Source organism: Loxodonta africana, chromosome 27, assembly GCF_030014295.1.
Source record: "Loxodonta africana isolate mLoxAfr1 chromosome 27, mLoxAfr1.hap2, whole genome shotgun sequence".
NCBI lineage: Eukaryota > Metazoa > Chordata > Mammalia > Proboscidea > Elephantidae > Loxodonta > Loxodonta africana.
In genome coordinates this window covers 32,829,677-32,850,608 of record NC_087368.1, presented here as the reverse complement: position 1 = coordinate 32,850,608, position 20,932 = coordinate 32,829,677, and the positions used below count along the sequence as shown (strand labels likewise).

The 20,932-nt window shown below is 39.4% G+C and overlaps 1 protein-coding gene across 16 annotated transcripts in view; it reads left to right on the top strand.

Annotated features, from left to right (window-relative positions):
• The window catches only part of CLASP2 (cytoplasmic linker associated protein 2), a 186,655-nt gene that overhangs the window by 59,283 nt on the left and 106,440 nt on the right, over positions 1 to 20,932 (top strand). For 6 of the 16 annotated variants that reach the window (XM_064277441.1, XM_064277438.1, XM_064277443.1 and 3 more), the window contains 3 exons: positions 743 to 889; positions 16,750 to 16,832; positions 19,176 to 19,268. In XM_064277441.1, the coding sequence (XP_064133511.1) occupies positions 743 to 889; positions 16,750 to 16,832; positions 19,176 to 19,268 (323 nt within the window). Of the gene's footprint in view, positions 1 to 84; positions 356 to 742; positions 890 to 16,749; positions 16,833 to 19,175; positions 19,269 to 20,932 lie in introns of those variants that run through there. The other 10 variants (XM_064277442.1, XM_064277439.1, XM_064277447.1 and 7 more) reach the window with 7 other exon arrangements.

Below are 20,932 nucleotides of genomic sequence, written 5' to 3'. Positions count from 1 at the left end.
CCTTCAGTATTTCGCACCGTCGGGTTTTCTGGAGAACCAGGATTGTAGCGGCATGGAGAATTTTTTAGCTGCATGGAGAATTTTTACCTTTCGCCTGGCGGTAGCTGCCATGGGATGATGTCACCTTGTCGCTGATTGGCTGTTGCAGCACCTAGGGCAGGGAAGAGAAAGAAAAATGCCGGCACGAGCCTCACTGGTGGCTCTGTGGCCGTTTCTGCCCATTTTTGATAGAATCTTTGATTAGTGTTGGACCTGCTGTGTTTGGCCATGTGAGCTATCGGGAGCGGCCTAGGGCGAGGGGAATTCAGAGCTTTCAGAGGAATGAGGCGGCTGATCTGCAAACGGATCTGTGATTGTAAGTTGCAGAGTCTGGGTGTGAGGGACAAGGCAGGGCGTGCTAGAAGATGCTCCATGGGAGGGGCTGGCAGCAAATGCTTGCATGAGTAGCAAAAAACCGAAAATGGCTTTTTACTATCCTTAGAGTTACGTCTTTGGCTTTCTGTTTTGACTTAATGTATATGTAGGTAGGAATTAACGACAGTATTGCATTCTGATTTTAAATGACACGGGGTTGTTTTACATAGTGCCAGCTAATACAGCAGTGCTTAGTCAGAGGAGCTTTATTTTGTATTATGTATCTTTCCACAGTAGTGATTTGGTACATGGCTTTGATTCTTGAGTTTTATGAAAAATGCAGCAAAGCTTAGTTCTCTCAAACTCGGTTTTCTAATGCTCTGTGCAGATAAAAGCTTTGATGATGAAGAATCACTGGATGGAAATAGGCCGTCATCAGCTGCTTCAGCCTTCAAGGTTCCTGCACCTAAAACATCCGGAAATCCTGTCAACAGTGGGAGGAAGCCTGGTTCAGCAGGTGGCCCCAAGGTTGGAGGTAATGTCAATCCATTTGGGATCTCCTGTGTATGCCCCGCGCCCCTGATACGGCCACGCAGCCCCAGAACTTGAGGGGAGCATGTTTATTCATGACTGCAGCGTGGTCGCGGAGCTGGAGGGTCTCTGGCAACACACTGAAGAATGTGGTGCCTTTAGAAAACATTGAAAATGCTCTATGGGGCTGTGTCCAGTCAAAACATAGGTGAATCAGTGTCTTCTTGAGAGTGTTTATTTTCAGGTGCCATTTTTAAAGGGAGTGGTTTTTTTTTTTAAAGGATAACGCAGGTTTTTCAGATCTGGCTATTAATTTTCAGGTGCTGTAACCGTTACAGAAATGTTGAATTCTGTAATATTTTTGCACATTCATCAAAGTAGTGAGTCTTAAATTCTCCAGCATTGAGAAGACGGTTGGAGACACCGAGTGTTGAATCATATTTACCACAATAGGCAATGGGTGGTGGTCAGGTAAAATTGCCTCAGAAATTGCTTCTGGATAAAAATAAATGAGAAAAAGCAAGTTTTATGCAGTTTTGTAGGGCGTAGTTTGTTTTCTCATCATAGTAGAACTATTTTTTGTAGCATATGGTTTATATATATATTTTTTTTTTTTTCTCCTCTCATATACTGATTTGAAAGCCCTGAGTACATTTCGCATGTTAGTTTCTATGGGTCTCGCTGAGAGAATGAATCCGGTAAGAATAAAGGTCAACATTAATGCTAAAGGGCAGTAGCCTCTCTTCCTTTCTCGCTTTCTTCTTTTTTTTAAATCGTGTTGATAGTTGTGATAATTTAGGAGAACAGATATTTACCTCGTTGGCAGTAACTGGTGGGAAAATCATGGTCTTCGTGGTTTTCATTTTTTCTCTTTTAGTATTTAGTTCCTTTATTCAAAAAAGGAAATAAAGGTAAACTGTATGTTTTTGGCCAGGTTCTGTAAAGACTTGTGTTCCCTTGATCATTCTATATAACCAGAAATATTTTTTCCAAATTATCTGATATTCTAACTATAGGAAAACTATTGTAAGTACTTTACCTATCTTATTTGCCACATAACTAGCAAGATAGTATGATATCTATGTGTGTATGTTGTGTATGTACATATAAACGAGTAAATATAGTATATGTAAGCATATAAATAAATGAAGGAAATGCTATGAAATAATAATGTCTTACTAATTTTTCTATTTAGAGTAACCGTTTAGAATTTTAATTATTTTCGTTTTGTTTTTCTAATTATAGGCGTATACTCTCATCCAGATATTAGTTATGATATCCTGTCAAATGATATTTTATGTTAAGCATTCTTACTCCTCTCTACAAAAAAGTATATCACATTTGAAGATTTCCTTTTGTAGCTAACGGCTACTTTCAGTTATTACAAGGAGTTTATTTTCTTATTTTGGGCTATAGATTCTAATCTATGATTCTATTATAATTATTTCATGAGACTGGCTTATTTGACTTGAAACGAATTAACATTGAAATACACGTGATAATTTCTAACATTTTGTGAATCTGGGCCACCTAGAACACCCAGTGCCCTCGAGTCGATTCCGACTCATAGTGACACTATAGGACAGAGTAGAACTGCCCCATAGAGTTTCCAAGGAGCGCCTGGTGGATTTGAACTGCTGACCCTTTGGTTAGCAGCCGTAGCACTTAACCACGATGCCACCAGGGTTTTCATCTGGGCCAAGCCTGAAAAACAGCTAATTAGGAACCAGTCTGGGCCCCAGTGGTTCCTAATTAGCTGTTTTTCAGGCTTTCCTGCCTTTTTTTAGATGAAAGTTGAGATTGTAGTTTATTTGCCAAAGGTCCCATAATTCTGGTGTTAACCACATTGACATAATCAGAGACTCTTCTTTCAAAGAGGAGAGACTTTCTTAACATGGGATGTTCCCCTCTCTGCAAATGTTACCGCATTATGGCCCTGCTGGGTGGGAAAACGTCAGGCAGCTTCATCATTGTAGTTAGTAATCACTCATACAGATTATGCCTTTAGCATCTAGGCAGAAATTGTTTTGAGAAAAATCAAGGAGAAACCTTCATCCTTTCTTCTCCTTCATCTTTTTTTTTTTTCAATTGCAGATTCATCCTTTTTTTTTTTTTTTTTTGCCACAGTTCTTTTAGGTTCATTGCCCATTTTCCTATCTAGGAAAGAGCTCCTAGGCAGAAGATACTGATATTGCTTCTTAAATTAATGCCATTCTTGGCTGTCAGTCCTTCTTTGAAAATTAACTTTAGATTCTCTGGTCTTAATTTTTAAAGGAGTTGTAAAAAAGTTTTCTTAGAGTTGTAGAATCTTTAAGTTGGAAGGGACCTAAATTTACTCTTCAAGTATAGAGTTCGCTCCCCTAATATTCCTGAAAGATGAATCTTCAGTATTTGATTAAAGTACAGGTGCTCATGGATTAAAACTCAATACTGCTGCACATAGAAGCGATTACTAATAAATTACGATGTACTGTCTTCTAATTACTTTCTTCTTATTTTTACACATACAAATGTTTTCTTTGACGAAATTGACACCATTGAGTATATAGTTACGTATAACCTTTTTCTTATTAATATTTTACCCTGAGCACTTTCTCATTGTCCTCAGTTACCAACTGAAATTTCCTCAAGGATAAATAATACCTAGATTGCTTCCAGTTTATAGTTTCTTTTATAAACAGTGTCATTACTCTTATATCTTTTGGTACATCTCCAATCATTTCCTTGGAATAAATTTCTAAAATTCACTGAATTTGCTGCAAGTGTTTTTAAGGGCTCTTTTTTTTCAGTTTGGCAAAGTGTCTTCCAGAAAGTTACAAACCCGTCCCAATACTGGATATGTTAGTTCTTTTCTATGTTGCATTAACTCTGCCTCCTTGTAACTTATACAGGGAGGGTGAATTGTTTGTCAGTGTGAAACTTGCTAGTACTTGAAAATTGCCCCACCTCTTGTTATCTCTCTCCTGTCATATGTCCACCCTGTAAGGGTACACGGAATGCTGATAATTCAGTCACAGCATTTCATTCGCTACTCCTCGGTCTGTAACCAACAAAGAAAGATGGTTAGTTTCTACGTAAAGGAATATGGTAGTGGAGGTCTGTAATAGTGGTGCAAACCAGTCAGAGCCCAAGGGCTTTTTCAGATTTCTTTTTAGGTTAGAGTAACCCCACCCCCACCCCAAAGGGAGGTCAGTCTTTGCAATCATGACTGAATCGCCTTTTGAAGTTTTAGGGTTTAATTTACTTCTTCCAGAGATACTTGTCAAGATTAAAGAGAGGTATGCTATTTTTGTCTAAGTGTCCTACCCATTTCATTAAAGCAAATAAGACACATATTTAACCTTTAGTGTGTGTTTTATTTTATTCTTTGGCCTCAGTCTGCCAACCTATTATACTCACATTGTAATTGTTTGCCTTTTAAGCTGAGGAGAATTGAAAAATATATTGTTGCTCTGAAAACCCCAATTACGTGGGTGTCTAAAGTGTCACCTTTGTGCTTTACTAGTTAGAATAGGGATAAAGCGAATTCCCTTGAATAGTCTTTATTTTCTGAATAACACTTGGAAATTCATAATAGAAAATTAGGGAAACACTTACCCTGTTCTTTTGGCTCAGTGATTTGGTGCCTTATTTTTTAAAAATACTTCTACCTCTCTGGTATTTTAAGTTACAATTTAAAAAGAGTTATTGAGTGTTCTTACATATATTCTCTCATTTAAACCTCAAACCCTGAGTTAGGCACTTTATTCTCCCAATTTTACTGATAAGCAAACTTAAATTTGGGGAAGTTAAGTAACTTGCCCAGGTTCACACATGTAGTAAGTGGGAAGAACACAAAAACCACTTTGCCACTTCCACTCACACTGATCTTGCTGGGTAAATAACGATTCTTCTAGATTTTACAGCTTCTAGATTTTACATCCTGTAATCTGTAGTACTGATCACCACCTTTCTGCGTCCATAAGTCAGTCATCTAAAGGTCACTAACGTGAGCCCCAGCAAAATAGAATCTTTAGAAATAAGAAAACCTGTAATTTTTACATTGTAAATAGAAATGCTTTTAAATAATTTCTTGTCGAAATTGCCTTTTTGAAGTTTCTTTTCTGAGTTAGAGTATCCCTATTTCTGTACCAATTATTTTGGCTGTTTCTTTTTTTTTTAAATATGGATTGAATTGGACGATTACATAATCAACATTTTGTAGAATTAGTAACAGACTTTGAGATTTGCGATTGGTTTGTCGCTGAGGCTTGTAGGTAATCATTGAGACACATCGTTGACCTAGTCATCAGTTCTCAAAGTTCTGTTGTAGTTACTCACTCGCTCGCTCCCTCGTCCAAGTGGGCAGGGCCTTTTTTTCTCCCTGGGTTTCCCATCTGATATCAAAAGATGACTTTGAAATGGCTTTATCTTTCTTTCAGTTCTCTTAGTTAGGTAATTACCACCTTTTCAAATTAGTAGGACTTACTCAACTTTTTACTCAACTTCAGAGAATTTTTATATTTGTTTCCTTCATTTATGTCTGACTTTAGATTTTATTAAGCATGTCTGAATTCTATCTTTCCACAAATGATGCTAATTGCTTTCATTTTTTTCCCATCATGAAAACTTTTTTTTTTTTTAAAGAAATAAAGGTCATGAGAATCTGTATATATTTCATGAAACAAACCTCACCGAATTTGTCGTTTAATCCTAGAATCCAAATTACCTGTGCTTTACCTGATAGACCTCAGCTTCTTGTTTGTGAACCGTATATAAGCCAATTAACTTTTCCATTTGTGCGTTTTGTTTTTGTTTGTTTCCTTCTTCTTCCATTACTGACAGGGAAAGGTACTAAACACAGAGGACGTTAGCCCTGAAGGGCCTTAAAAATGATCTGACCCAGATTCAGGGGAAGAAAGTGAGCCTCAGAGAGTCGAATGATGCAGCCTAGGTCAGACGGTTGGTTCTTAGCACAGATGAGAGGAGAACCCAGTGTTGGGCCTACTGTCAAGGACTTCCTCTTGGATCATCTCTGGGTCATTTTCTAAGTAATAGTTCTTGTTGTACATATTTCCTATTTTTATCCCATGTAGCAAAACATTATTACTGACACTTGGAATTTAGAGATTATCCAGAGATTGGCCAGTCACTCTTCTGCCTTAAGTCACTACGAGCCCATCATAAGATGCCCTTATACTATTGATCTTAATTTAGATTGGAGGGTAAATATAGTTTGAGTAAATAATAGGTAAATTATTATCAATATAAACCAGTAAGTTGCCTAGTTGTTTAGTATGTATAAGAATATATATTTACTGTAGTTGTTTTCTTTGACCTCAATTTTGTGTTACCTCCTGTACAAACTGAAGCAATAAAGAAATTTCACTGTATAGGATTTATTTTTTGAGACATCCAGTATGTATAAGAAAAGGGAGAAAATAGTATAAACAGCCAAGTCATTTTGATTGATCTTGAACAGGCAAACTGAAGATAACCTCCCCACAGTTGAGTTGTTGTTGCTACCTACAGCTGTGTACAGAGCCTGCTGTGTACAAGGCTCCGTGTTAGGCACTGAGAAGACCGTGTGGAGTGTTCAGCTGAAGGTTTTAAATCTGCAAAGACAATTACAGCATCTGCCATGTTCTTTATTCTACCAATCAGTGTTACTGTTTCCATTTTGATCCTTTCATACTTTATTTGATCTACTTTTTGATTGAAATTTGTGTGTTAGAAAATCATAAAACCTCATATAGGTAGGGAAACTGATTAAAGGTTTGCCTCAGAAAAGAGTAAAACAGTAATTTAGATCTCATACATGAGGAATTTTCATTAGATTCCTTATATTTGACCCGTAGAAATTTTTGTGATAATAACTGTGATTTCAGGCTTGTGCTTATCACATACCCCCTAATATAGTTAAGTTGGTAAGATGCATTATTTCTACATGGGCATGTTGTGAATTTAAGCTGATTTTTAAAATTAACTTTTTATTTCTCTTTTTTAGAGCTGATGTATGCATTTCTTACTAATAAAGAATTAAAATGCATAGTTTGGTTTTTTAAAAAAATATCCAAGTCACAATCATTGTTAACAAGTCAAACAACACAGAGATGTTTCAGAAACAAACTGGTATCTTATGTCTCTAATTCCATTGTCCTGAGGTGCCAGGGTTAAGTTTGATGTGTATCCTTTCGCATCTCCACGTTCATGGATGTAGGTACTCAAGTGAGATTTTATTTTTGCCCGTATTTTTTAAATGGGCTCATATATTAAACATGCTGGTGAACATGCAGCTTGACTTTTTCCCACAACATCCTTGAATATCAAGAGTGAGAGCTGTCTCTTAATAGCTGTATGGTAGTCCCACGTTGTCGAGGTACCACGATTTAGTAAGGTGTCCCCTGTCACTGTCATGGTTTACAGCTTTATGTTGTGATAAAAAATGTGAATCCCCATGTACTTATGTATTTGGACATCCCGGTTCTTCTGTTCCGTAGACCAGATTTCTCTACAGGAGAGGATTCAATTCCGTCAGAGGTTGTGTGTGGCCGTGGTGGGGGGCAGGAGGCTTGGTTGTATTTCTTCTTCTTTTTTTTAATTTTAATAGTTAAAGACGGATTATTTTACCTTCTGCACCACTGGATATAATGACTTCATTAATTATTGCCTTTTGATGGGTAAAAAATGGTGCTTCTTTCTTTTAACTTGCATTTTTCCATTTACCCCACTAGTCAGCCAGCAAATGTTTATTAAAGGCTTTAGTGCGCTGCTGTTTCTGTAATCTCTGGGGAAGTATTAGTGAAAAGCACAAAGACCCTGTCCTCATGGAGCTTATATTGAGCCTCAGAATATTTAAATCCATTAATAAGAATTAACGTATCTCCCGTGAATTATGTGTTCCTATTATTTGCCTTTTTTTTACTCAGCTGTTTTGTCTTACCAATTTGTTGGAGTTTTTTATTCTGTGGCTAAAATATTTCCTCAGTCTTTTTTTTGTTTTTTGAGTTTGCTTATGGCATTTTTACATCAAAATTTAAAAACTTTTGTTGTGATAGTTAAAATATTTGTCCTTTTCTTTTTGACTTCCACATTTCCTGACTTGAATAAGAAGGACTACTGTCTAGTCTAAAGGTATAAAAATAGTTTAATTTATTCTAAAACATTAATTTTTTACATCTAGTTTGTTCAGTACATCTGGAATTTTTTTTGCAACAAAGTGACAGTATATCCATTTTAATTTATTTTTTCCTTGTGCATAGCCTGTGGTCTGTGCAATTAAAGAAAAACATTCTTTCCCTCATTGAAGTGCCACCATGTGTGTCTTGATCAGTTTCTGAGTTTCTCTCTGTTTTTACTGCTCTGTCTGTACCTACTCTAGCTTTATGATGAGTGAGTAGTTTCCCAAACTGTTTTGTTTTGAAAAGTTTTGCCCTTACAGCAAGTTGACGTACAGTGAAACTCATCGCTTAGATTTAGTAACTAGCATTTTGCCATAATTCAGTGGTTTGTTAGTATATTCATAGAGGTATGCAACTGTTAGCCCTTTAACTCTCACTGTGTAGATGTATTTCCATACATAGCCTTTTTTATGTCTCAACCATTGGAAAATAAATGGTAGACATCATGACATTTTACCCTTAAATATTTAACGTGCATCTCCGAGAACCTCCAGGCATGGTCCATTATAACCAGGATACCATTACCATATGCAGAAAATTCATTCATATTATCTAAGATAGTCCCCTCACCAATTTTTACTTCCCTGACACTGACTTTTAGAAGAGTGTAGGCCAGTTGTTGTTTCCAGAAAATTCCAAGTTCTGAATCTGATTTCTTCCTGATGTTAACTCGCTGCTCTAGCCCCTTTGTTTTCTGTCAGTGTAAGCTGTCTCCGTACCTCCTTTAACTCGCTCTGGTTGAAGCACCTCCATTCCATATTCAAATATCCTCCTGTCCTAAGAAGATTTTTTTATACCTTTTCTTATTCAAACCAGGGTCCAACGAAGTTCTCTTGATTCATTTGGTTGCTGTTTCTCCTTGATACTTTTTTAAACACCTTTATTGAGATATAATTGACATATCACAAAATTTACCTTTTTAAAGTGTATAATTCAGTGGTTTGTTAGTGTATTCACAGAGGTGTGCAGCTGTTATCACTGTGTTATTTTAGAGCATTTCATCACCCAAAGAAACCCTGTACTCATTAGCAGCCGTTCCCCATTATCCCCTCTCCCCAGCTCCTGTCAACCACTAATTTATTTTCCATCTGTGTGGATTTGCCTATTCTAAACATCTCGTATTAATGGAGTAATACAATATATGGCCGCTTGTGTCTGGCTTCTTTCACATACGGTGTTCTCAGGGTGCATCCATATTGTAGCATGCGTCAGTGCTTCATTGCTTCTTATGGCAGAATAATATTTCATTATATGGTTGTGTATTGAAGTTGTCAAGGATTTCATCTTCCTAGGATCCATAATCAGCCTCCGTGGAAGTAACAGGAAGTCAGACGGTTTATTGCGTTGGTCAAATCTGCTGCAAAAGACCTCTTTAAAGTGTTTAAAAAGCAAAGATGTCACTTTGAGGGCTAAGATGCACCTAACCCAAGCCATGGTATTTTCAGTTGCCTCGTATGCATGCGAGAGCTAGACAATGAATAAGGAAGACCAAAGAATTGATGCCATTGAATTATGGTGTTGAGAAAGAGTATTGAACATGCCATGGACTGCCAGAACAAGCAAATCTGTCTTAGAAGTACAGCCAGAGTGCTCCTTAGAACTGAGGATGGCAAGAATTTGTCTCACGTACTTTGGGCATGTTAACAGGACGGACCAGTCCCTGGAGAAGGAAATCATGCTTGGTAAAGTAGAGAGTCAGCAAAAGGGAAGACGACCCTCAAGGAGATAAATTGACACGGCGGCTGCAACAACGGGCTCAAACATAGCAGTGATTGTGAGAATGGCGCGGGACCGGGCAGTGTGTCATTCTGTTGCACACAGGGTCCCAGTCGGAGCTGAGTCAGTGGCACCTAAAAACTACATTATGGTTATACCGCATTTTATTTGTCCATTCGTCAGTTGGTAGATAGGAGGGTTATTTCAGCTTTTTTGCTATCATGAATAATGCTGCTGTGAACATTGTGTATAGGTTTTTGTGTGGATATGTTTCCGTATCTCTTGGGTATGTAGGTAGGAGTAGAATTTCTGGGACGTATGGTAACTTTAACGTTTTTTTAGATCTTTGATCCTTTTTAACCATATTCTGTATTTTGCTTTGTCCTCTTTGTCTTTTCACTCTTATCCTCTCTCCCCTACTGTACTTTTAGATGTATTTATTCTCTGATGATTTTTGTCTCTTTGTTAGGTTTCTTTCTTGTGTTTAGCCAACTATCTTTTCACATCTTCCGTATCTATTCACAGTTTTTGAATTTCTGATTTCTGTATTCTTTCAAACCTGCAATTACTATTTCAGTCCTTTAGAATTCATGTTGGAGTATTATGTTAGAGGTTTTTTCTTTTCACTTGGTGGTTGAGGTTATTTTAAGTGGGTTACGCTCATCGGCAGAACAGCTTTTCATTGTTACTTTGTTTTCTTCTTACAGAAGCCTGGAATAGATGTTGGTTTATTTTTCTGTTTGTGATAAAGTATTATATTTCCCTGGAACACAAAAAACAGGTGATGCTGTAGGGCCAGGATGAAAGGGTTACTCAGTTCCTTGGCTCAAGAGCCCTCTTCTCCTGGAGTAGTAAAACGCAGCTGCTTTACTAAGTGATGGAAACCCTGGTGGCGTAGTGGTTAAGCGCTGTGGCTGCTAACCAAAAGGTTGGCATTTCAGATCCACCGGGCGCTCCTTGGAAACCCTGTGGGGCAGTTCTACTCTGTCCTAAAGGCTCGCTGTGAATTGGAATCGACTTGACGGCAACGGGTTTGGTTTTTTGGTGTCCCCCCCCCCCGCCAGCTAAATGACATGTGAGGGGCTTTTTCTGACTCTGTGATACCACCTTGTTTCAGTGGAGCTCTTCCATTGTTTCTTCCTTTTCCCACCAAGCTTCTAAGGGACACCTCCACCTTCTGAATGGTGCTTACCTCTGGTCCCGCCACGTCCCGTGCCCCAAAGCCAGTCCTTTGGCCCATGGGCCTCAGATGCTTTGCTTACTAAGGGACACCTCCACCTTCTAAATGGTGCTTACCTCTGGTCCCGCCACGTCCCATGCCCCAAAGCCATGGCCTTTGGCCCATAGGCCTCAGATGCTTTGCTTACTAAGGGACACCTCCACCTTCTAAATGGTGCTTACCTCTGGTCCTGCCACGTCCCATGCCCCAAAGCCAGTTGTTTGGCCCATAGGCCTCAGATCCTTTGCTTACTAAGGGACACCTCCACCTTCTGAATGGTACTTACCTCTGGTCTTGCCACATCGCATGCCCCAAAGCCAGTTGTTTGGCTCATTGGTCTCAGATGCTTTGCTTACTGTATTTTCATTTAGAATGAGACCGTTCCTTCTGGGGAGAGAGTAAACCTTAGTTGAAGCCTGTATTCCACCATCACCAGGATCCTTTTCTTCCGTACAATTTCTGCTGATTTTTCTCTCCAGCGAGGGCTCTGGACTTGGCATTGCTGATCTTGGGTATTTATACTTCCCTACTTACTTGTAAAAGCCTGGAGCCCTGGTGGGGCGCAGTGGTTAAGAGCTCAGCTGCCAACCGAAAGCTCAGCGGAAACGACTCGATGGCACTAGTTTTTTTTTTTTTTTTTTTTTACTTACTTGTAAAAGCCTGGAGCCCTGGTGGGGCGCAGTGGTTAAGAGCTCAGCTGCCAACCGAAAGCTCAGCAGTTCAAATCCACCAGCCGCTCCTTGGAAGCCCTATGGGGCAGTTCTACTCTGTCCTGTAGGGTCACTATGGGTTGGAACCAACTCAGCAGCACCTAACAACGGCAACTGGTAAAAGTAGCCCTGGTGGCGCAATGATTAAAGCACTTGGCTCCTAACCAAAAGATCAGCGTTTCAAACCCACCAGCCGCTCTTCCAGAGGAAGATGTGGCAGTCTGCTTCGGTAAAGATAACAGCCTTGGAAGCCCTGTGGGGCAGTTCTGCTCTGTCCTTTAAGGTCGCTATGAGTAAAAGTCGACTCAGAGGCAGTGGGTTTGGTTTACTTAGGTGTAAATTGAAGTTTGAAGTGTTGTCTCACTTGGGCTGTGAGTGATCGTATTTGCTCTTCTTTTTGGTCTCTAGTTTTTAATGAAAGATTTGAATTTGGATAACTTCTGTTTTTTCATGGGAATGAAAATGTCTACTGTAAGTTTTAATATCTAGTAAGGAAGTACGTTTTCCATTAATATTTTAAATAGATGATTCATGGTCTCAGCATTTTATTAAATTCTGGGTCATTATTATTGAGTAGTTCCTACTTTCCCCATTGATCTGAATTATTATTTCTTAGTCATGTGTCAAAGTTTCATCTATTTATGGTTCTAGTTTTTTTTTTAACTGTGCTTTAAGTGAAAGCTTACAAATCAAATAGTCTCTCATAAAAAATTTATGTACACCTTGCTGTGTACTCCTAGTTGCTCTCCCCCTAATGAGACAGCACACACCTTCTCTCCACCATGTTTTCCCGTGTCCATTCAGCCAACTCCTGTCCCCCTCTGCCTTCTCATCTTCCCTCCAGACAGGACTGCCCACATAGTCTCATGCATCTACTTGAGCCAAGAAACTCATTCCTCACCAGTATCATTTTCTATCTTATAGTCCTGTCCAATCCCTGTGTGAAGAGTTGGCTTTGGGAATAGTTCCAGCCTTGGGCTAACAGAAGGTCTGGGGACCATGGCCACCAGGGTCCTTTTAGTCTCAGTCAGACCATTAAGTCTGGTCTTTTTACAAGAATTTGAGGTCTGCATCCCACTGCTCTCCTGCTCCATCAGGGATTCTCTGTTGTGTTCCCTGTCAGGGCAGTCATTGGTTGTAGCCAGCCAGGTACCATCTAGTTCTTCTGGTCTCAGACTGATGTAATCTCTGGTTTATGTGGCCTTTTCTGTCTCTTGGGCTCATAATTACCTTCTGTCTTTGGTGTTCTTCATTCTCCTTTGCTCCAGGTAGGTTCAGACCAATTGATGCAACTTAGATGGCCGCTTGCTAGTGTTTAAGACCCCAGACACCACTCATGAAAGTGGGGTTCAGAATGTTTTCTTAATAGATTTTATTATGCCAAATGACCCAGATTTCCCCTGAAACCATGGTCCCCAGACCCCTGCCCCTGCTACGCTGTCCTTCGAAGTGTTCAGTTTATTCAGGAAACTTCTTTGCTTGTGGTTTAGTCCAGTTGTGCTGACCTCTTCTGTATTGTGTGTTGTCTTTCCCTTCACCTAAAATAGTTCTTGTCTACTATCTAATCAGTGAATACCCCTCTCCCTCCCACCCTCCCCACCCTAGTAACCATCAAAAAATATTTTCTTCTGTGTTTAAACTATTTCTTCAGTTCTTATAATAGTGGTCTCATACAATATTTGTCCTTTTGCAACTAATTTCACTCAGCATAATGCCTTCCAGATTCCTCCATGTTATGAAATGTTTCAGGGATTCATCACTGTTCTTTATCGATACATAGTATTCCATTGTGTGAATATACCATAATTTATTTATCCATTCATCCATTGATGAGCACCTTGGTTGCTTCCATCTTTTTGCTATTGTAAACAGTGCTGCAGTGAACATGGGTGTGTGCATATATCTGTTCGTGTAAAGGCTCTTATTTCTCTAGGATATATTCCAAGGTGTGGTTCTAGTTTTGAGCTTTCTGTTTGTTCTTTTGGCCAGTTGGTCTATCCCTGTGGCAAAACCTAGCTGTCATACTTATTTTATGATAACTTTGTAAGCCTTGATATTTGGTAAGGTAATCTTTGCCTCACCGTTTTCTTCCACAGGAGTGTGTCAACAGTTCTTGGTCCATTGCTCTTCAGAATCAGCTTGGCAAATTTCTCGTGAGACTCTGTTGCAGGTTTGATATTGCATTTCTTTGGGGAGACTGGACATCTTTATGATACTGAGTCTTCCTGTCCATGAATGTGGACTATTTCTCCATTTATTTTGGTATTCCTTAATGCCTGCCGTTAAATCATTAAAATGTATTCTTTTCTCCCTCTATGACCTTTCCTCCTTTTGTATAAGAAACGTCCTGTGCTTACAGCTGAGTGACTTTCTCAGCTTTTCTTTTAGAATGTTGGAGATCCAGAAGGCTCTTAGCATTTCAGACTGCCTCTGTCTCTTCTAGTCCAAGACAGTAGTGCTTTCGTTGGTACAAAAACCAAACCCACGGCTGTCGAGTCATCTCCGACTCACAGGAACCCTACAGGAGAGAGTAGAACTGCCCTGTAGGGTTTCTGAGGAGCGGCTGGTGGATTTGAACTGCCGACATTTTGGTTAGCAGCCGAGCTCTTAACCATTGTGCCACCAGGGCGCCTTCATTCGTACAACTCTCTTTAAAAATTGTGAATTTTGTGTGAATTTGTTTAGGGTTTGCTGCATATTTACTGCCATGTTATTTCGTCATCATTTATCCTTCTCCTAAGTGCCAGGCCCTTCATTGTAACCTGAGGAGAACTTGCCCCTTGCCATGCCTGGAACTTTGTTCTCCTTGCTTCTATATCTGAAACATTACTTTCATACCCAGCACTTCACCTTATAAGTAGTTAAGGACTAAGTAGAATGGAATTTTCTCTTGATACTTACGATGCTTTTCTTAAGGAATGGCAGAACATGTTAAAGTAATATTTGGGGATTTTTGTGGTGTGCCCCCTCTGGTCATTCTGGCACGCTGGAAACCATGACGTCTCTCGAATGGCAGTATCCGCCCGACCTCCTGCCCCACCACCACTACCACCCTGGGGGGAGTTGTAGAGCAAGGTTCAGCAAACTACAGCCCAAGGGCCAAATCCAGCCAGCTGTCTGTCCTTGCTTTGCCCATGAGCTAAGAATTTTTCATTAAATCTTACTTAATGGTTAAAAATATTCAGAAGATGAATGACTTATCGTGGCATGTGAAAGCTACATGAAATTAAAGTCTCGGGGTCCGTAGGAAGCTGTACCGGGACACAGCCTCGCTCGGTCGTTAGGGCGTCTGGCCGCTTTCCTGCAGCAGTAGCAAAGTGAGCGGGGGCAGCAGAGATCAGATGGCCTCCAGGCTCTGAACTATTTATTGTCTTACCCTTTACAGAAGAAGTTTCTGACCCATTGTCTGTCTTATCCAGTGCTGCTGTAACAGAAATACCACAAATGGGTGGCTTTAACAAGCAGAAATGTATATTCTCACGGTTTAGGTGGCTAGAAGTCCAAATTCAGAGTGCCAGTTCTAGGGGAGGGCTTTCTGTCGCTCTTGGCTCTGCAGGAAGGTCCTTGTCTCTTGTGAGCTTCTGCTCGTAGGCAGTCTTTTTTGTTTAGTGCTCCTCAGCAGCCTTCGTGTCGCTTGGCATCACTCTTCCCCCATGTAGGCTTGCTAGCTTTCATTTAACCTCCTTAATATCTCAAAAGAGATCAACTCAAGACAAGACACTAATCCTGCCTCATTAACATAACAAAGACAACCCGGTCCCAGATGGGATTATAACCACAGGAATAGAGGTTAGGGTTTACAACACAATGGCGGGGGGGTACAATTCAGTCCATAACACCCCTGTTCTAGAATGGTTAGACAACTGGGCAAAGCTGTTTTGTTCTGTTCTAGCCCAATAATCCCCTCTAACGTGATTGTTTAACGGGTCCTGTTTGAGGGAGCTGTAGACAAGTTGGAAGCCAGCACTGGGCCTCCCTTCAGCCAGCCTCTGCTTGTGCTTCTTCTTTCAGACTTACCTTAGCAAAACACTTTTCTTGGTGTGCACGCCCTGCTCTTGGTGTGCACGCCCTGCTCTTGGTGTGCACGCCCTGCTCTTGGTGTGCACGCTCTGCCCTCGCAGTAACCATATTTTATGCAAATAACACGCACCTTCTGTGTTTGCTTGCTGGCCACATCTTCTCCCCTAGACACCCTCCCAAGGGCCTCCAGGTCAATTCTCTTCCACATGTTGCCGTAAAAAAAGTTAGCCCACTTGTGAAAATACCTCCAAGTGATTCAGAATATTTGTACGTGTGTGTGCAATTGCTTGCTTGCTTATTTTTAATATTAAAGAAAAATTTATCAGTTTTTTAACCATCTAAGTAATAGCTTTGTACTGTATTTACCCTTGTAATTGTTGAATATCTCTATAGCAAGTGTGCATGCACTCTTTCTTCAGGTCATTAAATTTCTTGTTCTTTTAATTCGTCGTTTTGTGTTGCCCTACAACTTCATGTTATGCTATCCTGCAGTCCATCTCTTATTCCTACTAAATCTCATAAAAAAGATCTTCAAAGGTTTTTGTTTTTTAAGATGAAGAGCTTTTTACCTACCTTTGGAAATGCTGTGTACTTTTTATTATGATGATGCTGATTTTTTAAATCCAATTTTCAAGTGTGAATATTTCCTTTGGCAGATATTGAAACTTCATTGGGATATGTTTGATAGGTTTTTATGTTGCTTGACCCCTGGAATGTATGCCTGGTGTAGCCAAAGTCCATTTCGAGTGTTAAATTCTTAACATGAAAAAACAGATCTCTGTAAGGTGGAGTTAGAAAGTTAAGTACCACCTTTATCAGCCAGGATTCATTCAGGGGCCAGAAATGACAACAGCTATTTTTACAGAGAGAATTTAATATAAAGATTGTTAAATGACTATTGAGGAAATAATGCTTTTTTATAAAACAGAATGTCCTTCAAAATTATGCCTTCATTAATATTGAAAAGGTCATTTTTTATTTTGTACTTGGTCTTAAAATATTTCAAATCATGTTGAAAAATACGTTTTCTTTTAATTAGCAGGTGGTTCTAAGGAAGGAGGCGCTGGAGCAGTTGATGAAGATGATTTTATAAAAGCCTTTACAGACGTTCCTTCGGTCCAGGTGAGGCTCCCAGCAGGACGGCCTTCCAGGAATAGTGCTCCTCTACCTGCTTATCTAACGATTTTTGTTGCTTTTCTTATTCTTTTTTTTCTTAAATAGCTACATGAATTAAATATTTGACTCATTATTACCAAGCTGTCATTTGTTGGTACTTTTAGGTTTTCAAGTGATATTTTCAGTGAGGGTGAAATAAAATTGAACCCAAACTGTCAAATCACTGTACACTGTCGTGTGTTCTAATTAAAGTTCAGATTCTTGAGTTAATGAGTTCTGAGCCCAGAACCATGTGGGAGATTAGTTGACAGTGGAAATTTGGAAGCCATTTGCATAGAAGGAATTGATGTAGCCAAAGTGAATGTATGCATAAATAAGGCATATAAGTATTATTTCCCTGTTTTAAAAATTAAAATAAATGGCATATTCTCAATAGCCCTCTGCAATTTGACTTTTCATCCAGTACGGTTTTTCATATTTTTGTGCATTATAAAATGTGTGACTCCTGTTTGTTCACTTTGCCGATAGATAATATTCTGTTGTATGAACAGACCACAATTCTGGTGGACGTTTAGGTTGTTTCTAGCTTTTTGCTATTCCGCCGCGTGCTGCGATGAAGATTCTCGTACCTACATCCTTGATTATTTGTAGGGGTTTCTTTAGGGTGTAAACATGGGAGTGCGATTGCATGGTTAGAATTTCCAGCTTTGTTAGATGTTACTCTGTAGAGATGGTTGTTCCAGTTTAAACTCCTACAGACTGTCTTTGCAGATAGTCCTCGACTGTCTGTATTACCTTTTCGGCTCTTTGAAAGGAAGAATTGTCCAGTAGGCTATTTAATTTACTTAGATCTTAAAAAGTTGTTGGAAAGCTTTAGAAACTTTTCTGATTTGAGTGTATTTTGTTATACCTTTATTGGGCCCATCTTTCTTATCTGAACATACTTGTTTAAAGAAAAGGAAAAACATAACTTCCACACACACCTTTTCCTTTTGTATTTTACAGGCCTTTCTTATCGGGGCCAGATTAGTGTTGGAGGAACAAGTAATAAAACTTCCTGAATTTGAACATTTTTTATTGTTCAATGAGCTGCCAGACTTTTAGCATCATGGCATCAGTGAAGCCAAGGGCTCCTCAACTCTATGGAGGGAAAAAAGCTGATTCACAGTTACCCAGTGCTCCTTTACAACTAACCCCCCACCGTCCCCCCAGGCCTTCACCTTCCAAACGTTCCGCACCTTCCATTATGCCTTCTGGAGCATCTGTTTCATAACATCAAGTATTTTATCTTTTACAGGCCTTTCTTATTGGGGCCAGATTAGTATTGGAGGAACAAGTAGTAAAACTTGCTGAATTTGAACATTTTTTATTGTTAAATCCTTATCAAAAAATCCTTAACCTCGTTTTTTGAGGACCCCTTCAACATCCTTGCCTTAGTTAAAACTTGATTATTTCTTGAAGTTCTTTAAAGGGAACACTATTCATTTTTCTCCACCCACATGCCCTCAGTAATTGATAGTGTCGTTGTTACTATACAAGAACAACAGGGTCTGTGGTTCTTGCTCTCCTCCTTGCCACTTGGTGAGCGTTATTCCAACACCCACTTGTTGGTACGGCCTCCTTATTGCTGCCATGTACTGACCTGGACGACTGTCCACTGTTGCCTGGATTTGAATCTCAGCTCTACCACACCAGCTGTCAGCCTTGGGCAAGTTACCTAGTTGCCTTCTCTTAAAACAGGAATGTTAGTGCTTACGCAGAAGGTTTTTGCTCAGGTCAGTTTCCCTGTTGCCTAGACTAGTGCAGTCTTATTAGGTGAACATCTGTTGAATGAGTAAAACAATAACGACATCTGGCTGCCTGGCAACTGGGTCCAGAGGAAACAAAGCTTGTGTCTATCCTGGCTACAGCCTATGAGAACACTGGAGGGAAAAAATATATACTAAAAATACATCCTTTTGACAATATGTTGTAATAAGCATATGAATGCAGTAAGCTGTGTTGTATACCTGAAACTGTCTTGAGAAATTAGGCCTGTCTTTATTAATTATTTGGATGTTTGCATCTTGTTTTTAAATTACAAAGCATTTTAAGAGTATGTTTAAAGCTACTTAAAAAAAACCAAAAAAACTCATGAGGAGGAAAATTGCAAAAGGGGTCACAGGTAAGGTAGAAAGACAAAATGTTTTTTAACATTGTCTATAGTGTATTTTCTGTCTCTACAAAATGATAATAATGATGCTAGGGGGGAAATAACCTTATTACTTGAAAGGTTGTTTTAAAAATCAGAGCGTAATTTTGATATTGCTTCTGTGAAGAAATATTATAATTCTGAATCTTTCCTTTAAGATCTATTCTAGTCGAGAACTTGAAGAAACATTAAATAAAATCAGGGAAATTTTGTCAGATGACAAGCATGATTGGGATCAGCGTGCCAATGCAGTAAGTTTTTAAAAAATTTCTTATCCCTTTCCTTATTTTTTCAACGTTCGTTTTTAAAAAGATAGGAATTGATGAGTAGTACTGTCTGGTGTCTGGTTATGAAATGGAGAGTCTGGTAGGTAAGATTTCCTTCTGGAAATCATGCTGCCATAATACTGGATATAAAATGGCCTGGTATTTTCTGATTTAGGGTCAGTGTTTTTTTAATCTATCGTATTTTTGTTGTTGAGAATATACATAGCAGAACATACACCAATTCGACAGTTTGTACATGTACAAATCGGTGACATCGATTATGTTCTTTGAATTCTGCAGCCATCCTCACCTTCCTTTTTGGAACTCTCTCTCCACCATTAACATAAACTCACTGCTCCCTAAATTTCCTACCTAATCTTTCGAGTTGCTGTTGTCAATTTGATCTTAGGGTCAGTTTTTATTGTGGATTTGCTTATCAGATAGAACCCGTTCCATCCATTTGTTAGCCTCTCCACCAAAACCAGAAATCCAAATCCATCGCCATCGAGCTAATCCTGACTCATGGCAACCCCGAGTGTTACAGAGTAGACCTGCTCCATAGGGTTTTCTTGGCTGTGATCTTTATCGAAGCAGATCACCAGGGCTTTCTTTTACAGTGCCGCTGGATGACCTTGAACCACCAACCTTTTGATTAGTAGTCAAGCACAAACCGATTACACGACCCAGGGACCTAGCCTCCTAGGTGTACGACTGACCAGGGAAGTGTGAGGCCTCTCTGTGGGGCTGCAGGGCTGCTCTTCGGTACTGCCCTGTATTCGCGTAATGAGGTTTACCAGTGAAGCAGCTCACACCGCCTCTGTGAGCTGAACGTTTTCATAGTACTGACATAAATTCACAACAGAGTGTCCCTTTTGTTTGGTTTTTCTCTTCTCTTACGTATCTCTCATTGAATGTGATGCATATTTCTCACTTACCAAAGAAAAAATCTGGTATCCTTGAATTAAGAATATTTTTATTTAGCCTAAATTCCTTGAGGAAAACATTTGATGAATTTTAAAATAATACTTGCATTGACAAAGGACCCTGTATTTTTAAGTTCGTGAATTTGACACATTTACATGTAAGGCACCAGCTGAGTAGCTAGGAGTCCGCAACAAGCCGGAGAATGGGTTTCATTTGAAGACTCCCATCTGCTCTAAGAGCTCCCAAATGAGCTGGTTGTGAAAATATCCATTTCGATGAATACAATCAAAATGGCCTTGTATGCTATGAACAAAAGATAAATTTTTTAGCTTCTCTTTGTTAGGAAATCTACGTATCTTAAAATGTCAAAATACTGTTTTTAACAGAGGGTTTGTTGCCGCACATTTGTTACATATAGTTTGTTCCTCCCCCTTCAGTCCTGAGGCTAGGCTGGTGCAGGAAAACCTTTGCTACAGGTGATCTGTGGAGAAACGTGTCGGATTAAATGGTATCCCTGTAAAATGTGAACTTTGTACCATTTGGAAACAGCAGATGGTCTTTTCGTCTTTTTTTAATTAGGAAAATGACACAGGCTCATTGCAGTAACTGAATACAAAGGATTATAAACCAAAAGTGAAAATTCGGTCCCTATTAAGGGAACGCGTGTTTCCATTTCGGGGTATGTCCTTCTCTAGGTGTGTGTGTGCAAACATGAATAATCAGAT